This window comes from Nilaparvata lugens, chromosome 1, assembly GCF_014356525.2.
Source record: "Nilaparvata lugens isolate BPH chromosome 1, ASM1435652v1, whole genome shotgun sequence".
NCBI classification, from domain to species: Eukaryota; Metazoa; Arthropoda; class Insecta; order Hemiptera; family Delphacidae; genus Nilaparvata; species Nilaparvata lugens.
This window is the reverse complement of record NC_052504.1, coordinates 28,655,282-28,681,910: the sequence shown is the minus strand read 5'-3', so window position 1 is coordinate 28,681,910 and position 26,629 is coordinate 28,655,282. Positions and strand designations below refer to the sequence as shown.

General features: G+C 35.4%; 2 protein-coding genes across 8 annotated transcripts in view; both read left to right on the top strand.

The window, feature by feature from the left end:
* Positions 1 to 26,629, top strand: part of LOC111044256 (octopamine receptor beta-2R) — a 217,148-nt gene that overhangs the window by 21,671 nt on the left and 168,848 nt on the right. For all 7 annotated transcript variants that reach the window (XM_039424595.1, XM_039424568.1, XM_039424600.1 and 4 more), the window contains exon 2: positions 6,611 to 6,662. The gene's annotated coding sequence lies outside the window, so the exon portion shown is untranslated. The remainder of the gene's footprint in view (positions 1 to 6,610; positions 6,663 to 26,629) is intronic.
* Positions 22,561 to 25,828, top strand: LOC111058333. Its single transcript, XM_039420348.1, has 2 exons — positions 22,561 to 24,024; positions 25,589 to 25,828. Exons 1-2 carry the CDS (start codon positions 22,561 to 22,563, stop codon positions 25,826 to 25,828), a joined length of 1,704 nt encoding a protein of 567 aa, XP_039276282.1.

Sequence of the window (26,629 nt, the reverse complement as noted above, 5' to 3'; positions counted from 1 at the left end):
TCAAACATTTAAACATTTAAACATTCAAACATTTAAACATTTAAACATTTAAACATTTAAACATTCAAACATTTAAACATTTAAACATTTAAACATTCAAACATTTAAACATTTGAACATTTGAACATTTAAACATTTAAACATTCAAACTTTTAAACATTAAGAGAAATGCCAAACCGTCGACTTGTATCTTAGACCTCACTTCGCTCGGTGAATTATTAAATTATTCCAATACATTCAATATTAGAGCTTCAATGGCCTACCATATTGGTTCCCAATGAGTCTTCGAAGAGACGGACAAAGAGAAAGTAAGCTCTCGATTAGAGAAAAACACCATATATATGTGATTTGCCTATTCTACTGCTGAAGTCAATTTATTGTGTTTTTTATTTTATCATGGAAAAATTTACAAGATCGTGTAATAAAGTGTTCAATCTGAAAAGCTTTTAATTGGAGTGGGATAGTGAATTGTCCATCGAGAAAGAGTTCTCTATTAGAAAATATTATTACTATGATCTTATAATCATGATTACTTGTGTCTCGATTGACTTGTGCCACTAAATATAGACCTACGTTTATTTTACATAACTTCTCAATGTTGAACTCCTAATCATCATTCTTTACATGGTCGTAAAAATAGTACATCTACATTATATACATAATACATCAAGATAACTTGCAATATGAATTGGGTCATAATAAATCAATAATTATTATTCATTTTCAGAATATACTCTACCGGATGTTCCATATTGATGTATTGGAAATTCAAAATCATTATTTTGAAAAATCATAATTCAAGACTGAACCGAGCGTTCATACAACTAATCGCTGGTAAACCTCAAACAAACATAACGGAGTAGGTCCAGAGGCTGAAGCAAGGAAATGAGAAGAGAAATAACTGGAGAAAAGTCCTATATTCATTCTGTACTCTGACAGCACTAGGAAGAAATATAGGCCTAGATGATCCAGAAACTGTTGTGCCTTTCCTCATGTTAAGTATTTGTACACAATGTAATAAATAAATAGATAGATCTTATCGAAAATGATGTACTGATAGTAGGTTCGCTTTTACTTATTATCAAGTAGTAATAAATTAATGAAGAGCTTGTTGAGCTCCGTGTGTATTGGCTGATGGATGATAGGTTTTAACCCAATTTGACAGTACTTGGCGGCGGCTACGTCTTTCAGCAAGTTCTGGTTGTATTCAATCAGTCTATCGACCTATTTGCAAGGCAAAGTTTGGAGGGCAGACTCCTCTCCGTTAAACTGATCAATTAGACTGACATGACGCCATCAGCTCTCCAAAATCTTGTGAGAATACTTGGAAATCTCATCCAAGTTGCTCTCCTCATTCAATCAATCTCGCATGCACTTCAAAGTGCGTCCACCGTAGCTGAACCTCAATCAAAACTAACTAGCTTAGCATGTGGCATGCTCTATCAATTTCTTGAATTATTACAATCATGTTTTCTTAATTATCAAATTCTGATGATCCATCCATTGTTGAAAATGAATCTCTCCTAATAATTCATCTATACACTTATTTCATCATATTATACAATAAGAGAGAGGTGGAACTCAAAGGTGAAGCCTGGTGTGAACAGAACATTACTTATGTTCCAGAGATCTCAATCCAGGAATCATCAAATAAGATATTGAAGAGCATCATGCCTTTCCAATTCGTATTTTTCAATCCATACACGAAACATTCCGATTAGCTTCCTCTTCGTCTGAACAAGAGATGGAACAAATAACTTCCCCCATATTTTCTTCAAGAATCAACAATAATTAATATCACAAAGTTTTGTTGAGGAATTGACTGAAACAAAACATTTCTTTATAATTATTATTCCCTCTCTCTTGATTCCTAACTAGAACTTCCACTATAAATATTCACTATAAATAATTACTCACATATACTGAGTGTATCCAAACTCCCTACCAATATTCTATTTCATTGCTGCTGGGTACGGAGCATATCAAACTGTTTAGAAGTTACGCATATAGCCGCCATTTTGTTTTTTATTTTTTTCTCAGTAATGGCTATACATATGGAAATGAAACTTTGCACAATCATCCATGACAAACAAGACAGAGCTACATAACAATTATGACAATTTTTTAATTCATAAAACAAAATAGCGACCGTTTGAAATGTTATCTCTTGAATAATCAGAAAACCTTTGATTTTACAAAAAATCACATGAATAAAATTTTTAGTAAATTTAATTACAAATCGATTGACACCTCATTTTTTAAGATTGAAAGAATATTAAGTTAGATATGACAGCTTTGGTGATACGAATATCGAGTGAGATATGACAGCTTTGGTGATAAGAGGGTTATGTAACGCTATCATTGTTTGGAATAATCTAAAATCGCTTACTTGTAACATGCAAATGCAGATTGTTGCATTGATAAGGCGACTTCATGAGCATACCTTAGTGTGCACTTTAACAAACCTTGAGCGGTCACTTACCACTAAAGCTGCCATATTATATCACTTTATAATCGTTCAATCTTTACCAATAAGGTGTGAATCAAGTTCTAGGTGAATTGAATTTTCTAAAAAATAATAGTAATTTAATTAAAATAAAGCCAATTGATGAAAATGAGTCGGACTCTTGACTGGAATCTTGATTTCAGAGAAAGATCCACTTTCAGATTTGAAAACGACCTGTACTGGAAAAAATACTCAGCTTTGCGGGTGGAGCACTCAAATTCAGGACACATGCGATCTGATAAGACCATGAGGGTGATAGATGTACGCGATATTTGTAAGTTGCCTGAATGGAATACAGGCTGAATGATAGTTTCTACAGGCGACTCCATTCTTCCACGACAAACTACAAGGCTTGGAATCGCGCGCATTTGTCGTGATGAATGGCCGCCAGATCTCAATGGCCTTGGTAAAATAAGGTCACATCATTCCTGGTAGGTTATCGTAATCGGAATGTGTCAGACGCTGAGAGACATTATGGAGCGTGGGAGGGACTATAATAGTGGCGTAGCTTGGAGAGGGACCACGCGACTGAGAGGGAAAAGGGAACTGAGACCGCAATAAATAACAGCTATCAGTCCGTGGGGGGGCTCAGGCAGATGTGGCACTACCCCCTCTCATTCACTCCCTCTCCATTTCCGCTAACCCCATCACCAATACAGGATTTATCCACAGTTTATCACTACGTCGCAAGGGATGTTCCTTTATCTATTCCGTCGTTCTCCATCAGATTCTGAATATTGTACTGCACGCACGTGTGGAATTGCGGAAAAATGATTGAGTCCTTACCCAGTTTTTCCGTCCATCCAGACAACCCTTATCGTAAATATTCAACAAGCAACTTGTGCGAATTGATTTACCACATGCGAGAGCAGTGGAATATATACAATACCTGAACTATGGAAGGAACTTGTGTATGAGAGTATACTTCAAAAATATGATTCACTGGAAAAAAGAAAATATCTCATAGCAAACTTTTTCAAATTCTGTCAGATGCTCTCAGATGAATCCTTGATTATGGGTTGTTTTTATACTGCAACACAATATACGAGAGTCAGGAAATCGCAAGAACATGAACATGGAAATTAATTTGAATTAGAATAAATAAATGATGAAGTCAACATATGTAACCTTCATACGTGAACTGAGGTTATCAAGAATTTAAAAGTTAGCTCTGATGACTTATTTCTCTGAAAATATGTATATTACCAAAAATTCTAGTAGGCTACAACTTGTACATTTCACCTTGATTTTCACCATGTAAGTTGCATCGGATTTTTTGTACTAAATCTTTCATGTTTAAAATACCATCTTAATGAGGGCGTTTTATTCCTCTCAATTTGGCGGAGTTGAATTTCCAAGATTGAAGATTGTGGACTGAGAATTTAGTACAGAAAATAATATTATTCAGTATTTCTCAAATAGAATCTCCTTAATTCTCACTCTTTGGTCGGATCACAAGTAAAATAAATTATTATTATTCATTTTCATTTTACTAATGTAGTAGAAACATCTTTGAAATTTTCAAATTCTTTTGATCCAGAGTGAATGAAGTGACGCAATTCGATTTTCTTATCATCCTCATTCCGTGTTAACCATGAAAGGTTTGCGTTTTTTCACTGGAGTAATAGGAAACTTTTCTCGAGAAAACATACCTGTTTTGCTGCGATATGCCAGCTACGATAAAATCAAATAGTAAATGTGGAGAAATCGCTTTGTAGAGTTGTTTCAGCAAGCCATTAGCATATCCTTCGCATACCTTGACGAGTTTTTCATCGCCTTTTCTACGATTCGCCAGAGTAACAAGATCTAAATAACATTGTGTCAGACCGAGTTGCTTCAGAGACAGTTAATTTCCCTTCCACCCCAGCTAGCGAAAACAACTTCATACCGGATACTAATTAACAAACTTTATTCCTCTGTAAGATCTGCTCAGGGTCCTTTTCCAGGACGCGGAGATAAGTTGTCCGGCCCGAGCGCACCGTCAACAAAGGCAAATGAAAGCGATCAATTTTTCCATCGAGAGCACTTTAATTGAGTTCTCGTCTCTTTCATCTCGACGATCGCAATTAACGAACTGGCACTGAAAGGATGATATCACGCGTGAGACTCTTTCAATTAATCTGCTATCTGAATTTAATATTGAATCGGAATAGTTTTCAGTTTTCATAGCATTCCAATCAACTTGAATCTTTCACATCATGGTGGTCGGCGGTCCCAAAGTCACTGAGTTTCTTTGTAGCCATCTTATGATTTCACAGTGAAGAAGGAGTTTTCCAGATGCAACTTATCCAATCAAGAGAACCAAATTGTCTGAATGGAATATTTTTGAAGCAAACTTTGAATTGTAGACGTCAGATTTCAGCTGTTGTAATTGCGGAGAGTGACTATATCTGTTACCGCTCCATTTCTAACCAAACAGAAACATGAGATCTCCAAGTTGGAAATCCTAATTCGACCTCTCATTGTTATAATCAGTCTGCTGGAGAGTAAAAATTTTCGGAGATTATTACAATGGATTCTTGGGACAGTAATAGTGATCTTGAGTGACATAAGAAACTTTTCAACATTCTATTATCAGTCTATTGTACATGGAACTCGAAGATCACATTTATCGTCGAGTGAACAACAGGAATTTGCTGTTGTAACGGACTATTCATAATAAAGAAGTGACTTTGAATTGTATATTCAACGGTTTCAAGAATAACATGTTGGAATATTCGAGTTTTGCTCGGCTTGTTATATTGAGGTTAGGGTTTCAAGTGCAACAAACGATTACATTCCTCGTTTGTAGCATTTTAGCATTTTCTCGATTCAAGAAAATTTATTATTTGAAATTCGATCAAAAAGGCTCGACAAGTTTGATGAGAGTGAGGCTAGACAATGGATGAGTAGTGAGTAGTGAGCGCTGACGTGTGAGCGAGCGGAAGTGATACGAGCGAGCGGAGCAATGGATGGAGCAATGCGGTGGCCGCCATTATGCTAACGATTATCTCGCATGATCGCTTCCTTGAGCGACAGCCTCGCTTCAACCGAAACGCACCTCGATTTTCCAAAGCTTAATGGTCTAATACCGAACCCGGTGCTGCAACATGCCTGACGACTGGAGCTTGCAATATCCCCATTTCCAATCACAAGCTGACTTGAGCTGCTTCAAAAAAGATGTCAGATTTACTATTTTAAAAAAGCAAAACCAAAAAGGGTGTTTGGGCAACTTCTATTGATTGCACAACAACATCACACTTCAGAGGTGTGTCCTAGCTGCATCATGATTACGTTATTTTTTAACATAAGACAAAGAACACACTTAATGGCTTAGTGATCTAAATATGTAGTTATTTGAAAATGAAAAATGATTAGCTTGTTAATACATACGTTGATTTTATTCTTATCGGATGACTGAGCTGTTCAATCAGCGAGCATACCACTTCCCATTGTAGTAATATGAAGTTTCCGCCTTCCATTGCCATACAAATTCTACAGTACACTGTCTACTAGTGAGCTACTATATAATCAAATCTACTATTGAAAATTCAGAAAAAACAAAGGAGAACTACAATAATTTCTGTATTGTAAGAGATTTCTATGTGTGATAATACCAGAGCATTAGCGTTTCAGTGCTCGAGGATTGTTCCCAGCTTATAACCAATATCAAGTCCAGCAAAGCCCAAAGTCTACAGAAAAAGAAAGGATGAGAATGTACGGCACTGTAGTATTCCTAAACACTTTTGCAGTGGTACCATGACTGTAATGAATGCGCTCTCATATTCAAAATTAAAAACAAAGCTGGAGGCGATTTGTGAAGAGAGTGCATTTCCAAGGGAGGAATGATGAGATTAGACAAAAGAGAAGATAGCATAACTTCTGCTGTACTTTTAGAGTTGATCCCTTTTTATTTGTATTTTTGAGTGAGAAATTGTAGTCGAGTTTTATTTGGGTTTTAAGTTCCATTGATCATTGTATCAATTCACTCATGATATATACGAGAATATCTCATGGAATTAATGTACAAAATGTACAAATTCCCGAACAATATTTCTCTTCTGCTTCATAGTTGTACTAGTGACTATTCCAAAATTAATCCAAGTGAACTCTCCTTTTTTGCAGATTTTGTCTGAAGTGTTATTGATCTTCTACAGCAGAAAGCGCGGAACAACAGGTAACATATTAATTATTTCCAATTACTGTATGTTGATTGTATCTATGAAACTCCTCACCTGAATTTTGTAGTTTTCCTCGCTTTTGGATGACTGAATACCATATTCGTATTCTATGATGCTGCAGGTTTATTCACAGTTCAACAGGAGCATACATGATGATTCATCACTTGGATGATTAATGGACGTAGAAACAACAACAAAGTTACTTTTCCCTTCTCGCAGCAACCGTGGCAGAGTAATTTTTTTCCATTGATATTCGTACAAATGTCATCACATTAATTACATCACAATCCACATAAGAGAAATAAATATATTCTTCGCATTGATGGATCACAATGAGAATTATTACTTTATATTGGTCCAGTCAACTGCTGTATATTGATGATAATTTGATAAAGTTTTGCCTGAATAAGAATATCCTGCACTGATAACAACATCACTACATTTCGTTTTGAGAACCAAAATATATCTCAGCTCTATTTTCAATCTTTAATTGGACATGGGATTGAGTTATTCAATCTAATTATTGTTATATTTGATTCTGCTTTAGTTAAATTTTTGTAGTTATGAATTTATATCACTGATCCGTATCCACTCTATTGATGACGATATTATTTTATTTCCTTGATATGTTTTCTCATGACTGAATATTATTCTCCCAAATATAAATTCTCCACCTTATCGTCGATGCTCTTATTAGATTCCTAATATCGGGGCACCGAGCTTTGCTCGTTATTTATTTATTGATAAACAGAACTCAATTCTTTAAAATGATTGGGGAAGGACTAACAGGCACAGCTCAAAACTGTTTCTTTCCCGAATTTTTTATTATACACTATAAATATTCCAAAATGTAGGTTATGTTCCATAAACTTGAATTCCGGTAAGACTCTAAGTCCATATATATGAATACATAAAAGTTCTAATTTAGATTGTTTACATACCAAATTGCCCTCAGGGCAGCTTTCATTATGAAAGTTGACGGGTGTGGCAATCCCGGGGATACCCGAGCAAGTGGTGGATGCACAGTAGCTAGTTGGCTTCAACATCAAGTGCCAAGGTGATGGGATGGGTGGCAGACGTCTCACCATCATCGTGAGCATCCACTGCGGGAGGAGATATACCTCTTGAAAAAACTAGGGACCATCAAGCTCCGGATGGTAGCACCCTTTAAGGGCTCCTTCCTAGGGTTACTAGGTGAAAACCGGCCAACGGTCTCGAAGGCGGATGAGGAGTAATCCCAACGGTGGAGAGAGCGGAAGAGCCTAGGGAGAAAACCCAAATAAAATCCAGGGTGGGCAATGCTCTGTAAACTGTGGTGAAAGTAGTTTGCCTAGGAGAAGAAAACTCTACACAAATTGACTGGCCCTCCAGGTTGGGGGTTGAATCGTTAGGCCAGCCCCCTGACATTCACAAAAATTTTACTTGCTAAAAATCCCAATAACAAGCCTCGGAATACGGACTGGAATCAACGGAAACAAAAACATAGGACACGGAAACGATTGATAAATATTGGATGTTGGAACATACAGGGACTGAACACCAAACAGGAGCAGGTGTTCAAAGAACTCCTCCGGTACAAAATGGATATCGCAGTACTGAGTGAAACTAAGAAGAAGGGTCAAGGAAATAGCTTCAAAGATGGTTACATATACTTTTGGAGTGGAGTGGATGAATCAGCTAGGGCTAAGGCTGGTGTAGCCATGGCAGTAAGAAAGAACATGGAGAAAAATATAACAGACTGGAGATGAAAGAATTATTACGGTTGACATGATAATACGGGAAAGAGAGGTGAAGATATTTGGTATTTATGCACCCACGGATGACTCTGATGCAAACACAAAGGACGCCTTTTTTGACAAACTCTCTGAGGAACTGATCAAAACAAAAGGCAGACAAGAAATAATCTTATTAGGGGACTTTAATAGAAGAGTAGGACAAAAAATAGACAGTGGAATAATTGGACGACATGGGGAGGATGTAGTGAATGATAACGGTATGAGATGGATTGAGTTGTGTGAGCAATATTCACTGAGAATATTGAACGGATTTTTCCAGCACAAGGATATACATAAGTATACTTGGACGCAAAATACAAGGAATCTGAAATCGATAATTGATTATGTAGTGATTAAACAAGACTCGGCCATAACACCTTACGATGTGAAAGTTTGGAGAGGAGCTGAATGTGGTTCGGATCATCGTCTTGTGAAAGCCCCGGTCAATATCAAATACAATAAGAGACAAAGACTGCAGGAACAGAACAATAGAGGGGAAATCGCAACATCATACAATATAGATGGTTTATAAAATGAATCCACAAGTTTTCTTTATACACTGCGTTTGGCACAAAAATTAAAAGATGACATTACCGGCACAGCAGAAGAAATGTATGATAATGTGAAGAACAAAATTCACAAGGCAGCAATGGAAGCATTAGGTCCAAAAGTAAAAACGAAACACAGTAATTATTGGTGGACTGACGATCTAAAAGATCTGGTGGAAGAGAAGAAGAAGCTGTATCATAAATTTTTAGTATTGTGAAGTTGTGCTCCTTGGAGGGTTATCTCTTATGAAAGAGTCCCACGTTATGAAGCTATTATGTAAAGTGGTAAACTTTTGCCAATCCTTCACAGATGATACGATGTTATTGGTATTTATAAGAGCAGTTGTTAAATTCCCTCTTTTGCGAATAAATTCACAAAAAATTAAGGCCGTCCGGCTCGCAAAATTACTGGGTTCAAACCTCAGCTCTAGCTCAGTGATAGATACATGAATTTTACAGATACAAGTAATCACCATAAGGTTCAATGACCGGTGATTAATAATTCTTACCGCTGCTTCTATGAAGTTCTTGAAGAATACCAGTGAGGAAACTAAAAGAATATTCGATGACTGATTAACAGTAACCATGTACCACTAGAGAATGATAAGGACCAACTATAGTTGTTTCTAGTTGATTCTTGAAACGCTCGTCGTGAATACAGGTATTCACCAATATATCCTTCCAAATTTCCTTAGAACTTACAACGCCAGTTCTTGAAGCTCTCTGGATCCTTATATGATATAACTGGAACCTTATTAATATAATTTTTTAATATACTTGTTCTGGCAGATAAAATGAATATCATCAAAGGATGATAAATATTGAGTGCTCTTAATAAGATCAATATTGCTTGATTCAATAATTTTATGTGCTGCTGAATATTTGTTGGTATTAAAACAGCTCAAACTGTATATCACGAGATGAATTAGGATAAAATAAATTTCTACGATTTGTATGCTGACATAAAACACAAAATATATTCCCATAAAAAAGTGTATATAATTCAACCTGTTATACTGGTTGATCGGATAATCAGCTGATTCGTTCAGCATTGATTCTAATAATTATCGATTTATTCAAGATCGACTAATTCTTTTCAAAATGTAAACAAATAATTCTAACCTCACTGTTCATGCACTTTTATTTTTTTTATAATCCGCCAATAATACGTAAGCCGCTTTATAATTTTTTGATCTTACCAATGGGTTCTCATAGTTATTGAATCACAATTATGCATGTTTTCTTATCGTTTCTTGATAATGCTATTACTTCTAATCGCTAATAATACTTGATTTAAGTTGATTTATCCTTTCACTAGGTCTAACCTTCTTTCCATTTTATAGTTCTATTAAAATTCATTGGTTCATTTTAAAATATTTGGTGGTATTAAATTACCACGTGACAGTATCTAAGGATGTCGAAGACAGGAAAAATTATAATAGAATTAAATACACAGTGAAAAAGGAAATAATAAAAGCGAAAAACCAAACTTGGGATGGAAAATGTGCAGAAATAAGCTCAATGATTGGAGGATCTAGGTCCAGGGAAGCTTGGGCCACTATAAACAATCTAAAAAAAAATTTGAATGAAAAAAGAAAAATTAATCCTATAAGAATAGAACAATGGAAGGAGCATTATAATAATCTTTTGACAGAGCACCGTACTGAATATCTAGAGACAGGAGTAGATGTGGAGAAAATAGTAATAAGAGAAGCAGAGCCAATTAAGTTGGAAGAAATAAAAACAGCACTGCTTAAAATGAAGAATAATAAAGCCCCAGGACCAGGTGATTTGCCTATCGAGTTAATTAAAAACGTCACCATGAGAATGCTGGAACTGCTGTGTGAAATTTTTAACAGGTGTTTGAAAGGAGATCAGATACCTAAAGACTGGAAGATATCATATATACATTCCATTTACAAAAAGGGAAATCGAAGGGATTGTAATAATTATCGAGGTATTAGTGTAACATCATCCATTGGAAAGCTTTATGAAAGAGTTTTAAAAAATAGAATAGAACAGGGAATAATAGAAATAGAGGAGCAAAGTGGATTCAGATCAGGCCATTCCTGTGTGGACAATCTATTCACCCTGAGACATCCAATAGAAAAGCGACTAGCAAGAGGTATGGAATTGCATGCTACTTTTATAGATCTGTGTAAAGCATTTGATTCAGTTCCATTACAGAAATTATGGCTCACAATGAAGGAAGCAGGCGTAAATAATGTGTTCATAAATGCAGTGAAAGCATTGTACAAGGAAAATCAAGCTGTAATAAAAATTGGCGATAAAAACTCTGAAGCCTTTTCTCAAACCAAAGGGGTCAAACAGGGTTCCTGCCTCTCTCCAACCCTATTCAAAATTTATATGTGTACTGCTCTAAAGAAATGGACAATAAAATGCAGCCCAATGGGAATTGAGCTGGAGTAATCCAAGGTACATACATTCCTCTTCGCGGATGATCAGGTAGTTTTAGCAGAAGATCATCAGGACCTATGACCTATATGATAATAAAATTGATAGAAGAATACAAAAAATGGGGCTTGGAGGTTAACACAGAAAAGACACAATATATGCAGTTCGGAGGCACAGGACAGGATATTGAAACTGAAAATGGATTGATTAGAAATGTTAAGGAGTACAAGTACCTCGGCGTTGTTATTAGTGATGATGGAAGGGATAGAGTAGATATCATGGGGAAGATAAGGAAGGGAAAAAATATGATAAGAGCACTACATCCAATCCTATGGAATAAAAACATAACCAAAAATACCAAAAAAATATATACCAGGCAATGATTGAGCCAGTCATGACGTATGGGTCGGAAGTGTGGTGTGTGGACAAATTAACTTCTCAAAAACTTCTTTCAGCGGAAATATGCACTGGAGGAGGAGTTTAGGATTGACGTTGCTGGATCGAATCAGGAATGATATAATAAGAGAGAGAATGAGCGCAAAAAACACGATAATGGATGTCATTGGAGAGAAACAATTAAAATGGTATGGACACCTGCGCAGAATGAATGAAGGAAGACTTCCTTTGCAAGTATGGAATTGGGTACCAGCGAACAGAAATAGGCGTGGAAGACCGCGAAAGAAATGGGTATCCAATGTCCACATTGAAATGGAGAGTAGAGGTCTCTTTGAAGGAGACTGGATAAATAAGGAAAGATGGCGATTGGGGTGCGAGAAGCGACACAACTGAAGTTGCAAAAACTCGCTATATATATATATATATATACATACCAAATTGAATAACACTCACTAATCACTTATAACTATAAAATAATTATCAACTTTGAATTATTATGATATATACCATCTCATGTCAACAAATCAGATTACTGTATTTTGATCGAGTCAATTAAAATTTCTAGATTTCTCGCGAGATACGGTAAGCTGTTTTTCCAAGGATGAATTATCCTTTTCATGTCCTTCAGCGAGTTTTCTCAGGGATGAGACCTAGTGCAATCGAATTTTGATATCATAAACCTACTATATTCCAAATTTCGTGAAAATCGTTAGAGCCGTTTTCGATATCCGTTTAACATAAATAACCAGATAGCCAGATAAGCAAATATTATAATAGAAAAATATAAACAGATATACAGATATTGCTCGCTCAATATAATAGGATTCAAGAAGATGCAGAATGAGACTCCAATAGAATGTAAATTGATTTGGAAGAAAAAGAATTAATTTAAATGAATACAAATTGATTCATGATGTATTGATCACATAGAAAATAGAGATACAAGAACATGGTTGAGATTGATTTGAATGATCAGTGCACAACCAGCACTGAAATCCCACATTAAAAACTACCAGGTCTCTCTACGTCAATATTGGTTCTCCTGTTTCCCTGTAAGAGCATTGGGATAATAAGACTCTGTATTTGGACAGCATGATAGGGGCCAATACAACTAGAGTACAAATCGGGTATTGGCTAAAACATCTAGTATTCTTAAAAATGTATCATGTAAGAGAAAAAAAAAACAACAGATGCCTTCTTATGTTAATAATTCTGAACGCATCAGCTATGGGTTCATTGCGCTAGCTCAGTGGAAATCAATAAATCAAAGCGATTATCTTATAACTTGATAACGTTCGAACAAATATCCACAGGAATCAGCAAAAAAGGTAATTTTGGTCAGAATATTGTTTGCCGTTAACCATCACTTCTTTCCACGGAGAATCTGATTGTGTGTCGACCTTCAGTGTTGAATACCGATCGATAATTAGTGACAGAAAGTGAACATGCTACGTTTCGAATGAGCTAACAAACTATGGAGCGTGTAGAGGCCGTAGACGGAGGAAGGCTTCGATCGAAGGAAGCTTGTCTGCCGGAGTCTGTCTGCATTGGCCCTGCTCGTAAAACCTTGGCACTTGGCACCGGGTCAAAGGTTGCCGTCTGGAAGGACGTTCAAGATCGATTACACTGCTCGTCTCATTTGCTCAGACTCTGCTAATGGAACGATTCGCTGTTTATTTATAAATGTCCGGCTCATCGCATTACACCACGTGATAATAATTCGAAAAGTATGACTGCCAGATTTCGCGGCGTTTTGATCATACTCTCGGTAATGGCGTCACCGGCTATTCTTGAATTTGTGCACTATCATCGCGCAATTATTTGCATCGCGATAGCACCTTTGTGTAATTATCCTTTTCACTCTGGCGTCATATCACCTCCAACATCAATTTTACCAAGCAGATTAATATTACATATTGTCTGAGTTCTTCAAACTCAGTCAATCATTATTATTTCAGTCGTCTATAGATCTTGACTCCTGATATGTGATACATCTAGATATATATTTTAAGTGAACTCTAATTTATCACCTTTTCATGATACTTAGTGTCGTGAGAATTGGTTCAGTAATCCATCAATACCGGTAATTCTGTGAAATAATAATGCATAACTGTGATCAAAACACAAAGCAAAGAAACAAGAAGACATTTTCTCGTATTCGAATATTTCAATCAATTTACAAAATTTCTTCCTCAGATGACCGCTCTCTCTTTTTCAATCCATTTCATAAACTTTCCTCATTTGAGCTATTCAACTGAGCACGGATATGGGAATATATTAAGATTACAGAGAAACGTTATCACCACTGCTCTTCTTCAACTAGAATCACACAAATTAAGACGGTCACAAGAAGATTTTCCTACATTTGAGACAGACTCTGTTCCATTCATCCTTCATTAGAACATAAAAATTGTCCTTATAAATTTCACTCATGAAAGATCGGCTGATTCCATGAAGACTATTCAATCTATCTGGCTGTTCATACACATGTTGTAGGTCGAATTATGTAAAATATATTGAAATAATAATGCAATCAACTTACAGGACAAATACAATTAAAAATTGAGAGAGACAATATGGTTGACGTACCAATATTTCTAGGACTCGATGAATGAAAATTTTCATCACTAGAATCTCAGAGCCGCCATTTTCATCAAACCTCAGGGACGAATTTTCCCCATCATTCTATTTCTGAACTCTGTCTAGTATTATAAATGAAGTATATAAATGAATGCAAATTGTGACTGTTATCCCTCTCCCACTCGAAACTCAACCAACCTTGGAATACAATGTCTCCCTCTGTATTTGTTGCTCTAAAACTTCTGTCAACCATTTCAATTCTCCTGAAACCTCAGTACTTTTCCTCTATTTATCGTCCACCCTCAGTCGCTCCATTCGGGTCGGTTTCTTTTCCCAACCGCTTTCATCCAACCCCTCTCATCTTCACAATGAAGATCCCAACATAATATATAAAAATAGAGGGTTTCCTTGGACTAGGGTGTGTGGTCACTGATCGTCGTTTGTTGCGACGATAAATCGTGGCTGGGAGTTTCTTGCTGGTGCTGTATCTCAGGAAGCGTGAAATTAAAAATTATCCCCGTTCCACTGGTGAGCGATTCCATTGTCTGAGCGGCAAATCCGATCAAAGTTTCCGCGTCCATTGTGGGGCTGATGGCGTACTCGGGTAGCAAGTTTGACCCAGTAAAAAGTTTCCATTGTTGGGCCGGTAATCCGCTCACATTCATATTCAGGGTGCGCTGCGACTGCGAGCGATGGCTCCGCTACCAAAAACGAACAACGACCTCCGCCTGTCCGCTCGCCTCCTGTCCGCCTGCCCGCCTGTCGCCTGCCTGCCACATTACAAACACAGGTTATCGGCTATTCAGACCAGATTAGCAACGCTAAAACTGCAACACATCAGTTCAAAGGGTGATGATTGATATCACTATTACAAAAAAGTACGATACCTGCTTTGACATAGATATAATGTTTCTTAATCAACGATTTTTCAATTATTTGTTATATTAGTAGATACAATTTTTACTGGTTATTATTTCATTAGCTTGATTGCAGATCATAGTTGATACTCCAACTATTCTACATATGATTCCTTTTTGTATTCTAAGATATTTAGAATTGATCACACATTGATAACAACTGTAAAGAACTCATCTTATGAGTGATCCAACGAATAATAAGATTGATGCTCTTTCTTATAATAAGGTCTTACTCAACGTTACTGTCAATTAAATTCTCTTTGAAGAATTCCACTTAAATTTACCACTATTGTTATCGCCTATTAATTTTAAATGCTGACTTATGTATTCTATTGTTTTTTTTTATAAATACTTTGTGATTTTATAAATCGATGATAGAAATATACCTCTATTTTATCTCTCAAGAAGCAATGAATTATTGGAATGAAATATTGAATTATTTTCATTAGAATTGATATTGGATGAAGTTGAAGGTTTTTTTGTGATATTAAGTCTAGTCTTAGAAATAAGCCCACTGAAGTTTGAAAATTATAGTAATAATTAGACCTTATAGGCTGTAGCAAATGTAAAATTATAGGTTATAGAAAGAGGTGTATTTTATAGCAACTAGACTGAGCGATCAGGTTCCAACCAGACACATTCCTTTGCACTGGTCACCTTCTTCAAAATCACTCTTATGTCTAAAATTATACCTGCCTGAGAAAAATCTAAATGAATCCCAGTTTTCTTTACACATGAACACCACTGGTGTTGGGTGGTGTTTCACGACTGGTGTCCCAACTCAAAGTGATCTTCCAATGCACCGCCTCAAAACAAATCCCTTGGAGTCCCCAATCACATCCCTTTGCACTACATTCATTTATGTAACACTTCCAAACACATCCCTTTGCACTACTCATCATGCTCCACCAGCACTCTCATTTCTAAAAGACGCGTTGAATCTACGTTGAATAGAAACTCATAGGGGAAAAGGTTAAGTGTGCTCCATGGCGATCTGAACAGTATTAAATGATTCCACATTAACCGGAAGAAAAATAAATAATAATAATAATAATGATCTGTGGTTTTGTACAGATCGCAACAATATTCACATTTGATCCCCTATCACAGTCATTACTGAATATTATGGTTAATGAAGATACTGAGTTAATGATGATCAGAATCGTCTCATTGGTTACATCATGTTCCATAGATTCATTGTATGCTTATGTTGTTCCTTATTTTGCTATTGGAAAATTCTCATCCCAATCAACCTTCAAATTTGTTACAGGTGAATATATCAATGGAATGTTCTGGTTCACTATATTCATTAGCAATTTGAAATGTTTTTGATTGATTCTTCAGACTGTTTTAAATGAATAAATGATAATAAATAAATGTTTATTTCCCAAAAAACTAAAACTACTACATCAATATTACAGAGAATATTAGACAGTTTACAATTTCAAACAATGGTTAGTTTTAGAAATGTGTTATGTGTCTTCTAGTAGATGTCTAGTGTTTTCTGTGTGGAAATTGACCCACTCCACTATGGCGCATGTTCTAGAGTAGGTTTTGTTTGTTAGTTTTTTTTTGTGTACAGATTAGTAATTAGTAAGTTTTTTGTGGTAATTATTCATATTGAATTAAAAAGACTAAGAGATTGTCAAGAAACCAAAGATTCATCGATACTTAGAAAGACCGGTTTCGCTTATTACACCATTGTCAATCTCTGATAAAGTAAAAACTGTTTTTTTGTATCTGTGGTTTTTTGACAATTTCTTAGTCTTTTCAATTAAATCTTCTAATTAATCATCATATATTAATAATTTATCAATAATTAAATTTAAATTAAGTCATATACTTATGATGGATATGATCCAAGTAACCTATGATGAGCCTAGTAACCAATAATAATATTGCTGTTGAAGCAACTACCAGAATCATTACGATTGTTTCACCTATTTATTTGGGCTTCGCTGAGAACGCTCTTTAAATCAGAAGTGTTAATTCAATATCAATAATATGAAATAGTAAAAATCGCTTAGGTCCAGTATCATTTTAAGCTTAAGATAAACTCTCGGAATAAAATAAACAATGCTTGTGTGAGAAGGAGGTGAGTGGTTAATTTATTGGGGCTATTTATTCTTTCTTTGAAAAAATGTAATAGTGTAAATGCTTGAAAGTTTGTGTTTGTGGATCCCTTCTGAAGGCACGACTTCGCCAGTTAGTGATTGTTCTTTGATTGACTCAATTATGTAAATCGGACAAAGAACACACTAATATCGGGGAAGGAGTATCAGTATGTTGTAGAGGGTAGAGTGTAATCCAATATGAGAAATTATCAGTAAATATCGATGGTAAAATGTTCGAATTGTAAGAAAATGATTAATTACCAAATATTTCTCATTGATTTGTGTTCAAAGAGGATAGAATTTCGATCATTTGCTCGAAGATTTAGGATCTACAGAAGCTCTGTAATAATCCTCCCGTGGAGGCTATAAATTCTCAAAGTGGGCGTAGTGGAATATTTAAGTTCGTGGAAATTCAATTTAACACGAATAGGCTTAGTATCGGTATGATCGAGAGTTCATGGGAGACAACAGACAAGGCGGTTGGCCGGCTTCCAGAAAAAAATGGTCGGTTATATTTGTTGGCTGACTGGCTTGAAAAATAACACGCTTTGCTGTAATTGGACCGATCGTTGCGTTCCTGTCACCAAACCGCTTGCAGCCATTCGTCTCTTAAGCGAGCAATAAGAGTAAAACTACGTTGAAACGGAAAACTGGAAACATCTAAATTCCAGGAAAACGAGAATTTTGACAGATTCGCTTTCGCTGGAAGGTTTGATTCAACATTAGTATCAATATTTGAGTTTTATTTTCAATGTACAAAACAAATTGATGAATGTAATTCATTGTTGAATTCTCCTCTTTAGATCATCTACTACTGGATGTTTTCATGTTCCAATAATAATAATAATAAGAATAATAATCCAGTGCATGGCTTTGGCACAGGGACCTGCTTATTGAAACGGAAGGATTTTTGATTGCCATACAGGATCAAGTAATTGCAACAAAAAATTATCAAAGGTATATAATGAAGCTGCCTATAAATAACGATTCATGCAGACGTTGTGGCTTGGCACCTGACTATTCAGCACATCATGTCTGCATGTCAATCACTGGCAGCTACTAACTATTTAAAGCGCCACAATGCAGTAGCTGGGATCTTGCATCAGGACCTTGCTCTGAAGTACCTAATCATCAATCAGAAGCTGCCCTACTACTCATACAAGCCATCCCCAGTCTTGGAGAATGAGACACATAAGTTATATTGGGATCGGTCGGTTCTGACAGACAGAAAGGTTGCTCATAATAGACCAGATATCATCCTCATGGATAAGGTAGCCAAGGAAACAACACTAATCGATGTTGGCATACCATGCTGCCACAACTTGGACCAGAATTATAATGAAAAGGTCTCCAAGTACCTTCCCTTGGTTGCTGAGATCAAGGATGTCTGGATGCAAGAGAAGGTCACAATTGTTCCTGTCATTATCTCCACGGTTGGAGTTGTAACTAGATAAGTGTCAGCAAATCTTTGTCAGATAGGAATATCCAAAAGTGCGAAATATGCCATGGAAAAAGCAGTTGTTCTCAGCACAGCATCCATTGTGAGATCATTTTTGAACATTTCAGTTTAGTAACGCATCAAAGTATTGCCAAAGGCCGACTTTGAATGCAATAAACACTCACTTGTAATGTGGTGAATGAAATGAATAATAATGATAATAATAATAATAATTTCCTTTCCTTTCCTCTTTCCTTCGTCCTGGTACCCCCAGAAGAAGGGAGTTTATTATAGAAAATATAACAAACAAAAATGAAAAATACACTTATAAAAAGAAATCTTACAAACAAAACAAATGAAGAATGACAAAAGATAAGAAGATTCCCTTTCAGTAGAACATTTCAAATATTATAAACCGACGAATTATAAATTCTCCAAAACCTTCTAAAGAAGGTTTGACTGGAGGAGTCAAGTTTTACATTATTATTACATAATAATAATAATATAATAATAATAATAATAATAATAATAATAATAATAATAATAATAATAATTTCAATTTCAATTTATTTCATTTAAAGTTACATAGTATCATATACATACAGTGTTTTGTTGCTCCTCTAGCTTAGAGCTAATTGAGGAGTATTCAAATTTCATACTACATCATAATAGTTATACATTCCATAATAACACTACAAATGAAAATTTTTTTAAAGTGTTCAATAAACTAAATTGAAAGTCTATTATAGTTTCTATCTGGGATTTGATATTCAAGTTCTAATTTCTACCACTTGAATCACAACATTAGTCACTCTATATTCTACTAAATCGGTGATCAACCTTGCAGACATTATTGTCTCTTGCATTTAGGTGGCTGTGAACAGCTGACTAGCTGAACCAACATGCACATCAACAATAATTACAACACACACACAGTCATATAATACAAAAACATAACCTATTCTCCAAAAAAACATTTATTAGCCTATACTACAAACTGTAATATACACTCTCTTAATCATTTTCACTGCTTCTAAAGCACTTTTTTGTTTACAATATTAGAATCATTCTTATTTATTTATTCATCCATAGTTTTTTCTTTTCCATTTCCCATTGTACAGTGCAGTTTATTATTTTCTACTATGTGCAAACTAACCTATCTACTAACTAACCTATTAGAATATCATCAATAATCTTCAACATATATTTCTATTCAAACAATTCCTATAAAATAATTCTTAAGTTTAGTTTTTATTTCATTTCTTTGAAATTTTTCAATTCTGGTGGCAAATCGTTCAACAGGTAAGGGATTCTGTATTTTAATAGGTTCTTACCATAATTATTATTATAACGCTGTGCTCTAAATAGCCTATTTCTCAAACCATAACTTATTTCGTTTATTCCCCTTAATTCATCTTCAAAATAATGTCTGGACAAATCAGTGTATTTTGCGAGAGATTCTGGTGTCATAATACCCAATATTCCAAGCTCGACTCCATTAAATAATGTATTTGCTACTCTTCTAACTACATCATACAACGGCTGTCTCAATTACACTGGTGCTAAACTATGAATTGTAATACCATAGAATATTATACTTTGAATCATAGAGAAATAGATAATTCTTTTAATATTTATAGGAAAACAGTGGCTAATTCTAGAGCATTTGTATAAAGCAGCTTTCATAACTCGCAGCATCCTATTATTGTGTGAATTGAATTTCATGTCTGCATCAAAAACAACTCCTAGATGCTTAATATTCTCACTGAATTCCAAATGCTGACACCCGCATGTGTTTCTCAAATTATTATATCTTATACATTCTGCTTTATGGCAAATTAATTTATAATTGTACAAACCTACGTTAATTCTAGGATTTCTAAATATAATTACCTTTGTTTTCTGTGAATTTATCTTGATACCGTTGTTGAAAAAATATTTATTAGCCAAATTGAGATCCTCTTGCATGTATCTTATGCCCATTATTAGATCAGTGTGTGTCATATATAGCAGGTTGTCATCCGCATACTGCAGCACCTTACTTTTGAAACTGAGACTAGCTAGATCGTTTACATACAGATTAAATAGAACAGGAGACAAAATGCTGCCCTGAATAAGTCCACAGGATTGATTATAATCGGTACTAATATATTCACCTATACTAACATGTATTTTTCTATTTACAAAATAGTTTTCAAACAAGTTGAATAGCTTTCCACGAATACCTATTCTATTGATTTTTTGTAACATAATTTCATAATTAACCAAATCATATGCTTTTGTCAAATCCGTTGCAACAGTTATGACAAATTTATTGTCATTTAAAGCTTCAAATATATTTTCTGTTAGTTTTTCTAATAAATCTATTGTTGATTTTTTGGAATAAACCCATATTGAGCATTATTTATTATGTTCTGATTGATCAGGTATTGATTCAATTGCATACAGATGAAATGTTCTAGAATTTTCATAATTACTGAGATTGATCCTATTGGCCTATAAGAACCTACATTTTTCTTTGCTCCATTCTTGAAAATTGGTCTGAGATGTGTTATTTTTAGACGCTGAGGTATTTTTCCTGTTTCAATTATCCTATTAATCAAATGCATCAGGATCACCTTTAGATAGAAAATGTTATTTATGATATCTTTTGGCCTAATTTTGTCAGGTCCTGCAGATGATCTATTGTTTAGTTTGTTAATGATACTATAAAGTTGATGTTCTTTCATTTTTTTAAAATTCATACTCATCCTATCCCCTATTCCTATTGTATAGTTACCTTCTTTTGAATGTGGTATTATATCAAAGTGTTGCCCGTTCATTTCTGTTGTAATTTCTTCTATTTTTTCTTTAAAGCTGTTTTTAAATTTCTCTGTTAGGTTCATAATTTGATGATCTTCATTGATATTGAAATTTAACTTAATTGATTCCTTTAGAGACGGCCTATTCTTCTTATTTATAAAATGATTGATGATTTCCCAAATTTTCTTAGTATTGTTGGAGTTATCATTGAAAGCCCTATAATAATATTTCCTTTTCTCATTACGAATCATGTCTGTTAACTTATTTCGTATGTTTCTAAACTGATTTCTCAAATCCACATTATGTTTATCTCTTTTAACCATTTGCCATAAATAGTTCTTTCTCTCTATCATCAGCTTAATTCTATCATTGAACCAGGAATTATGTAGTTGCTTAGTTTTTTGTTTAACCTTTATGACACTTTTAGCATATATATTTTCGAACCTCTGAACTATATCATTATAAATATCTGATGGTTCTCTTAAGTCTAGAATCGGCCACCGATTCAGACCGATCCAATAATAATAATAATAGTAATAATAATAATAAAAATAATAATAATAATAATAATAATAATAATAATAATAATAATAATAATAATAATAATAATAATAATAGTAATAATAATAATAATAATATAATAATAATAATAATAATAAATGCATAATAATAATAATAATGCTAAAGCATCTCATGTCGATGTGGGGGACAGTGCTGAAAATGAGAAGTAATGCTGGACAAATTCAGACCAATACTATACCAGTCTGTCAAGGTATTTTCCAAGGGGATAGTTTGAGCCCATTGTGGTTTTGTTTAGCTCTGAACCCATTGTCTGCATTACTCAATTCCACAACACATGGATTCAAGCTGAAGGGAGAAGCAAGAGAAATTCATCCACTGTCCCACATGATGTATATGGATGATATCAAGCTCTATGCAGGTACTGAAAATCAACTGAAGGAAATGCTGGGTCTGGTTAGAACCTTTTCTGCTGATATCTGCATGGCATTTGGTCTGGAGAAGTGTAAGACACTCAGTGTTGTGAGAGGTCAAGTCGTGGCACAAATGGTTGATGAGGACCTGGAGAGTGCTTTTGCAGCGATGGGGCCAAGTGATGTCTACAAGTACTTGGGCTTTTGCCAGGCTAGACAAATAGACCAGAAGAATGTCAAGCGGAAAATGAAAGATACATACCTGACCAGACTGAGGAGACTTTTGAAGACTCAGCTAAATGGCAATAATATGTTCAAGGCCATCAACACTTATGCAATACCTGTGCTGACTTACTCATTCGGTGTTGTTTGTTGGACTGCAACTGATTTGGAAGATCTTATGAGATCAACAAGAGTGCTCCTCACTAAGTTCAGAGCTCATCACCCCAAGGCCTGTATGGAGAGGCTCATATTGCCAAGAAAGAAAGGCGGGCGCGGGCTCATTGATATAAAATGGGCTTGTGAGAGACAAATCGGAAGCATGAAGACATACTTCATGGAGAAGGAGGGTGGCTTGTATGCAGTGGTGAGAAAAGCTGATAAAGGGTACACTCCACTTAATCTTTCTGAGCTGCCTACTGCGGACTTTAAAACCAACAGACAGCATGAGAGTGAGATCCTGGAGCAATGGAAGTCGAAGCAGCTTCATGGAAGACATGCATTTGCCTTATCTCAGCCTGGAGTTGATGAGGAGGCTTCCAATGCATGGCTTTGGCACAGGGACCTGTTTATTGAAACGGAAGGATTCTTGGTGGCAATACAGGATCAAGTAATCGCAACAAAAAATTATCAAAGGCATATAATGAAGCTGCCTATAAATGATGATTCATGCAGACGTTGTGGCTTGGCATCTGAGACTATTCAGCACATCATGTCTGCATGTCAATCACTGGCAGCTACTGACTATTTAAAGCGCCACAATGCAGTAGCTGGGATCTTGCATCAGGACCTTGCTCTGAAGTACCAAATCATCAATAAGAAGCTGCCCTACTACTTGTACAAGCCATCCCCAGTCTTGGAGAATGAGACACATAAGTTATATTGGGATCGGTCGGTGCTGACAGACAGAACAGTTGCTCATAATAGGCCAGATATCATCCTCATGGATAAGGTAGCCAAGGAAACAACACTAATAGATGTTGGCATACCATGCTGCCACAACTTGGACCAGTATTATAATGAAAAGGTCTCCAAGTACCTTCCCTTGGTTGCTGAGATCAAGGATGTCTGGATGCAAGAAAAGGTCACAATTGTTCCTGTCATTATCTCCACGGTTGGAGTTGTAACTAGAAAAGTGTCAGCAAATCTTTGTCAGATGGGAATATCGAAAAGTGCAAAATATGCCATGGAAAAAGCAGTTGTTCTCAGCACAGCATCCATTGTGAGATCATTTTTGAACATTTCAGTTTAGAAGTAATGCACCAAAGTCTTGCCAAAGGCCGACTTTGACTGCAATAAACACTCACTTGTCATGTGATGAATGAAATGATAATAATAATAATAATAATAATAATAATAATAATAACAATAATAATAATAATATTTGGGATGGAGTCATCACATGACTACATCTACAAATGAATAAATGGAATGAAAAAACCATAAATGAATATTAGCATCCCTGATTATTTTATTTCCTTATACACTTCTACAAATATGGAGAATGATGACAACATGAAGATCCAGCAGTACAAGTTTAGCCCAAGATATATGATGATGAAATTAGAAAATGTGATAAATTGATAGGTGAGTTGTGGAACACTGAACCATAAAGAGAAGATGGCGGAAGTCAGTTGTCTGACTAAACTGACCATCTAGTGGAGATAAATTGGGACTGAAGAATTGATAAAAATGTTTCTGTAATTGTCTTATTGTAATAGTTTTAAGCAATAATAATATTATAAAATTGTTAATTATATCATAATAAATTGAATAATTTTATATGACCTAAAATATTATATTGATTTTGTTTGAATCGTAGTCATTACGAATATTACATTCTCGATTGGAAATGAGCTATTCGACAAACTAAAACTCTATACCATCAGTAGCAGACGTTTTTTATGTGAAATAAGAGTCAATCCTCGACTGATAGAACGATTCAGAAGTCATGGGCTCGTAAAACTGTTAGATTTTTCCCTTCCAGAGTGTCTCAGTGTAGGATTAAACGTATGTTACATATAGGTCCAGTCAGAAGATTGACTGCTCAAGCCAAATTCAAGACATACTATCAGATTCCACAGTAATTTCATGATAGGATTCACTACCATAATAGGATTCTCTTATAATACGATGATGGAGTTTGATAGAAGGTTAATAAATTGAGATCTACGAATATTTGGATCATAAGAATTCAAAGCTGTTTTTCATCCATGATACGAAAATTCTCACGTGAAAATTGATGAGTGCATCATCAAATCTGTCTCTCAATGAAGATCTCACTAAACTTTAACACGTTCCTTATTCCTAGAAAATCTCCATCACAAACTGAGAGACTTTACATTCATTCAACAAAACTTTATTAATAATGGATAGATTATCTTAAGTAACGAAAATCATGTTCTCAATACAAATTAAGAGAAGAAAAGTTTTCCCCTTGTTCAAAAATGAATGTATTTTGTTCTGGGATACATAATTGAAATTCTAATGGACTCGCAGTAGAATGAATAATTTGACTTAACTTCCTGTCAAGTTACCTGAACCCATCAGCTTCAGATAGGGGTGAAAGTCAACGAAGCCCACAGCCCAATTCTCATGGACGCAACCCTGCAGTCTGCATGCAATCACTAATCCCCCCCCCCCATGTGTGCACCCTGGCTCCAGATAACTCTACAATCGTTTACTGGATAGCATTTTAATAATCCAAATGAGACAAACATGAGATGTGTGAGATAAAATCTGTAATCTTATGTTTGTATAGTTTAAGCCGTTTGGCTCCTGTTCAGGTTTGTCCAACCAGTGATTGGTGGGTGATGGTGGGCTCCAAAGAGCCGCGTAGTGAGGAACAACATTCGAATTGTCATCAAACGGAACGGTATAGTCGGAGCAAATTTGCAACAACTGTTCCAGCTTTCCCGAGTCAAACGCCGTTGGCAGGCAAGCCCGGTCATCTGTATGAGCTGGCCGGACGACAAACACCGCACCGAGCTCCACACTCGCATGCACGCCCACGGCCCAGCAGCTGACCTACGGCCCGAGTCAATCAGTCAATTGACCTCCTCCTCCTCATCCTCCACCACCACCTCATCATCAAACTGCTCCTCATTCTCCACCTCCTCCACATCCTCCACCACCTCCTCATCAACCACCTACTCCTCCTCGTCAACCTCCTCCTGCAATGTGTGACATACGAGTAGCCCGGTGCAAATAGCCCTCTTGGATAAATGGCACACAGTTGGTGATCTCATCTCGAGTCGGCCGGTGTTCGTTATCACAGCCCAATCACAATCAAGCAAATTGATGCACGATATTTCACAAAAAGAACTTCACTCTTTATTTAACTTTGTAGCAATACAATGATCTAGTTGAATACGAACAGAGAACTGAAGAGTATCTCAATCTGTTATCCAATCAATTCGGATTTCAATTTATTAAATTATCTCTGGCTTTCAACATTTGAAATAAAATATTTCAAACATCGGCATAGTTTGAACTCTAGAGTGGAATTGGTCATTCAGTATATCTTAATCCACTTTTTCCAATTCATTATTATGAATATTCAAAGAGGAGAATATTTTGAAATTAATTATTTTTCTCCTGTTTGATATTATTTGTGGATTATAGAATATTCAGATTAATTATTGTTTCGAAACTTGAAGCGATATTATTTTCTTTAAATTTGTTTGGTTCAAGATTTCTGATCAAAATTACTGACACTCCATGAAACCAATAAGACTATTTATATCATATAGATTATCATCAGCTTTCCTTTTTGACGAATTACATAATAGATATTATTAAAATTCAAATATTATTTCACCTGAGTT

Bases quoted from the DNA above. Each gene is read 5' to 3' on its own strand.
- LOC111058333 (XM_039420348.1), top strand. From the start codon at position 22,561: ATGTATATGGATGATATCAAGCTCTATGCAGGTACTGAAAATCAACTG. The intron at 24,025-25,588 runs GTGAGATCATTT...GCTCCTGTTCAG, and splicing joins TTCTCAGCACAGCATCCATT to GTTTGTCCAACCAGTGATTG.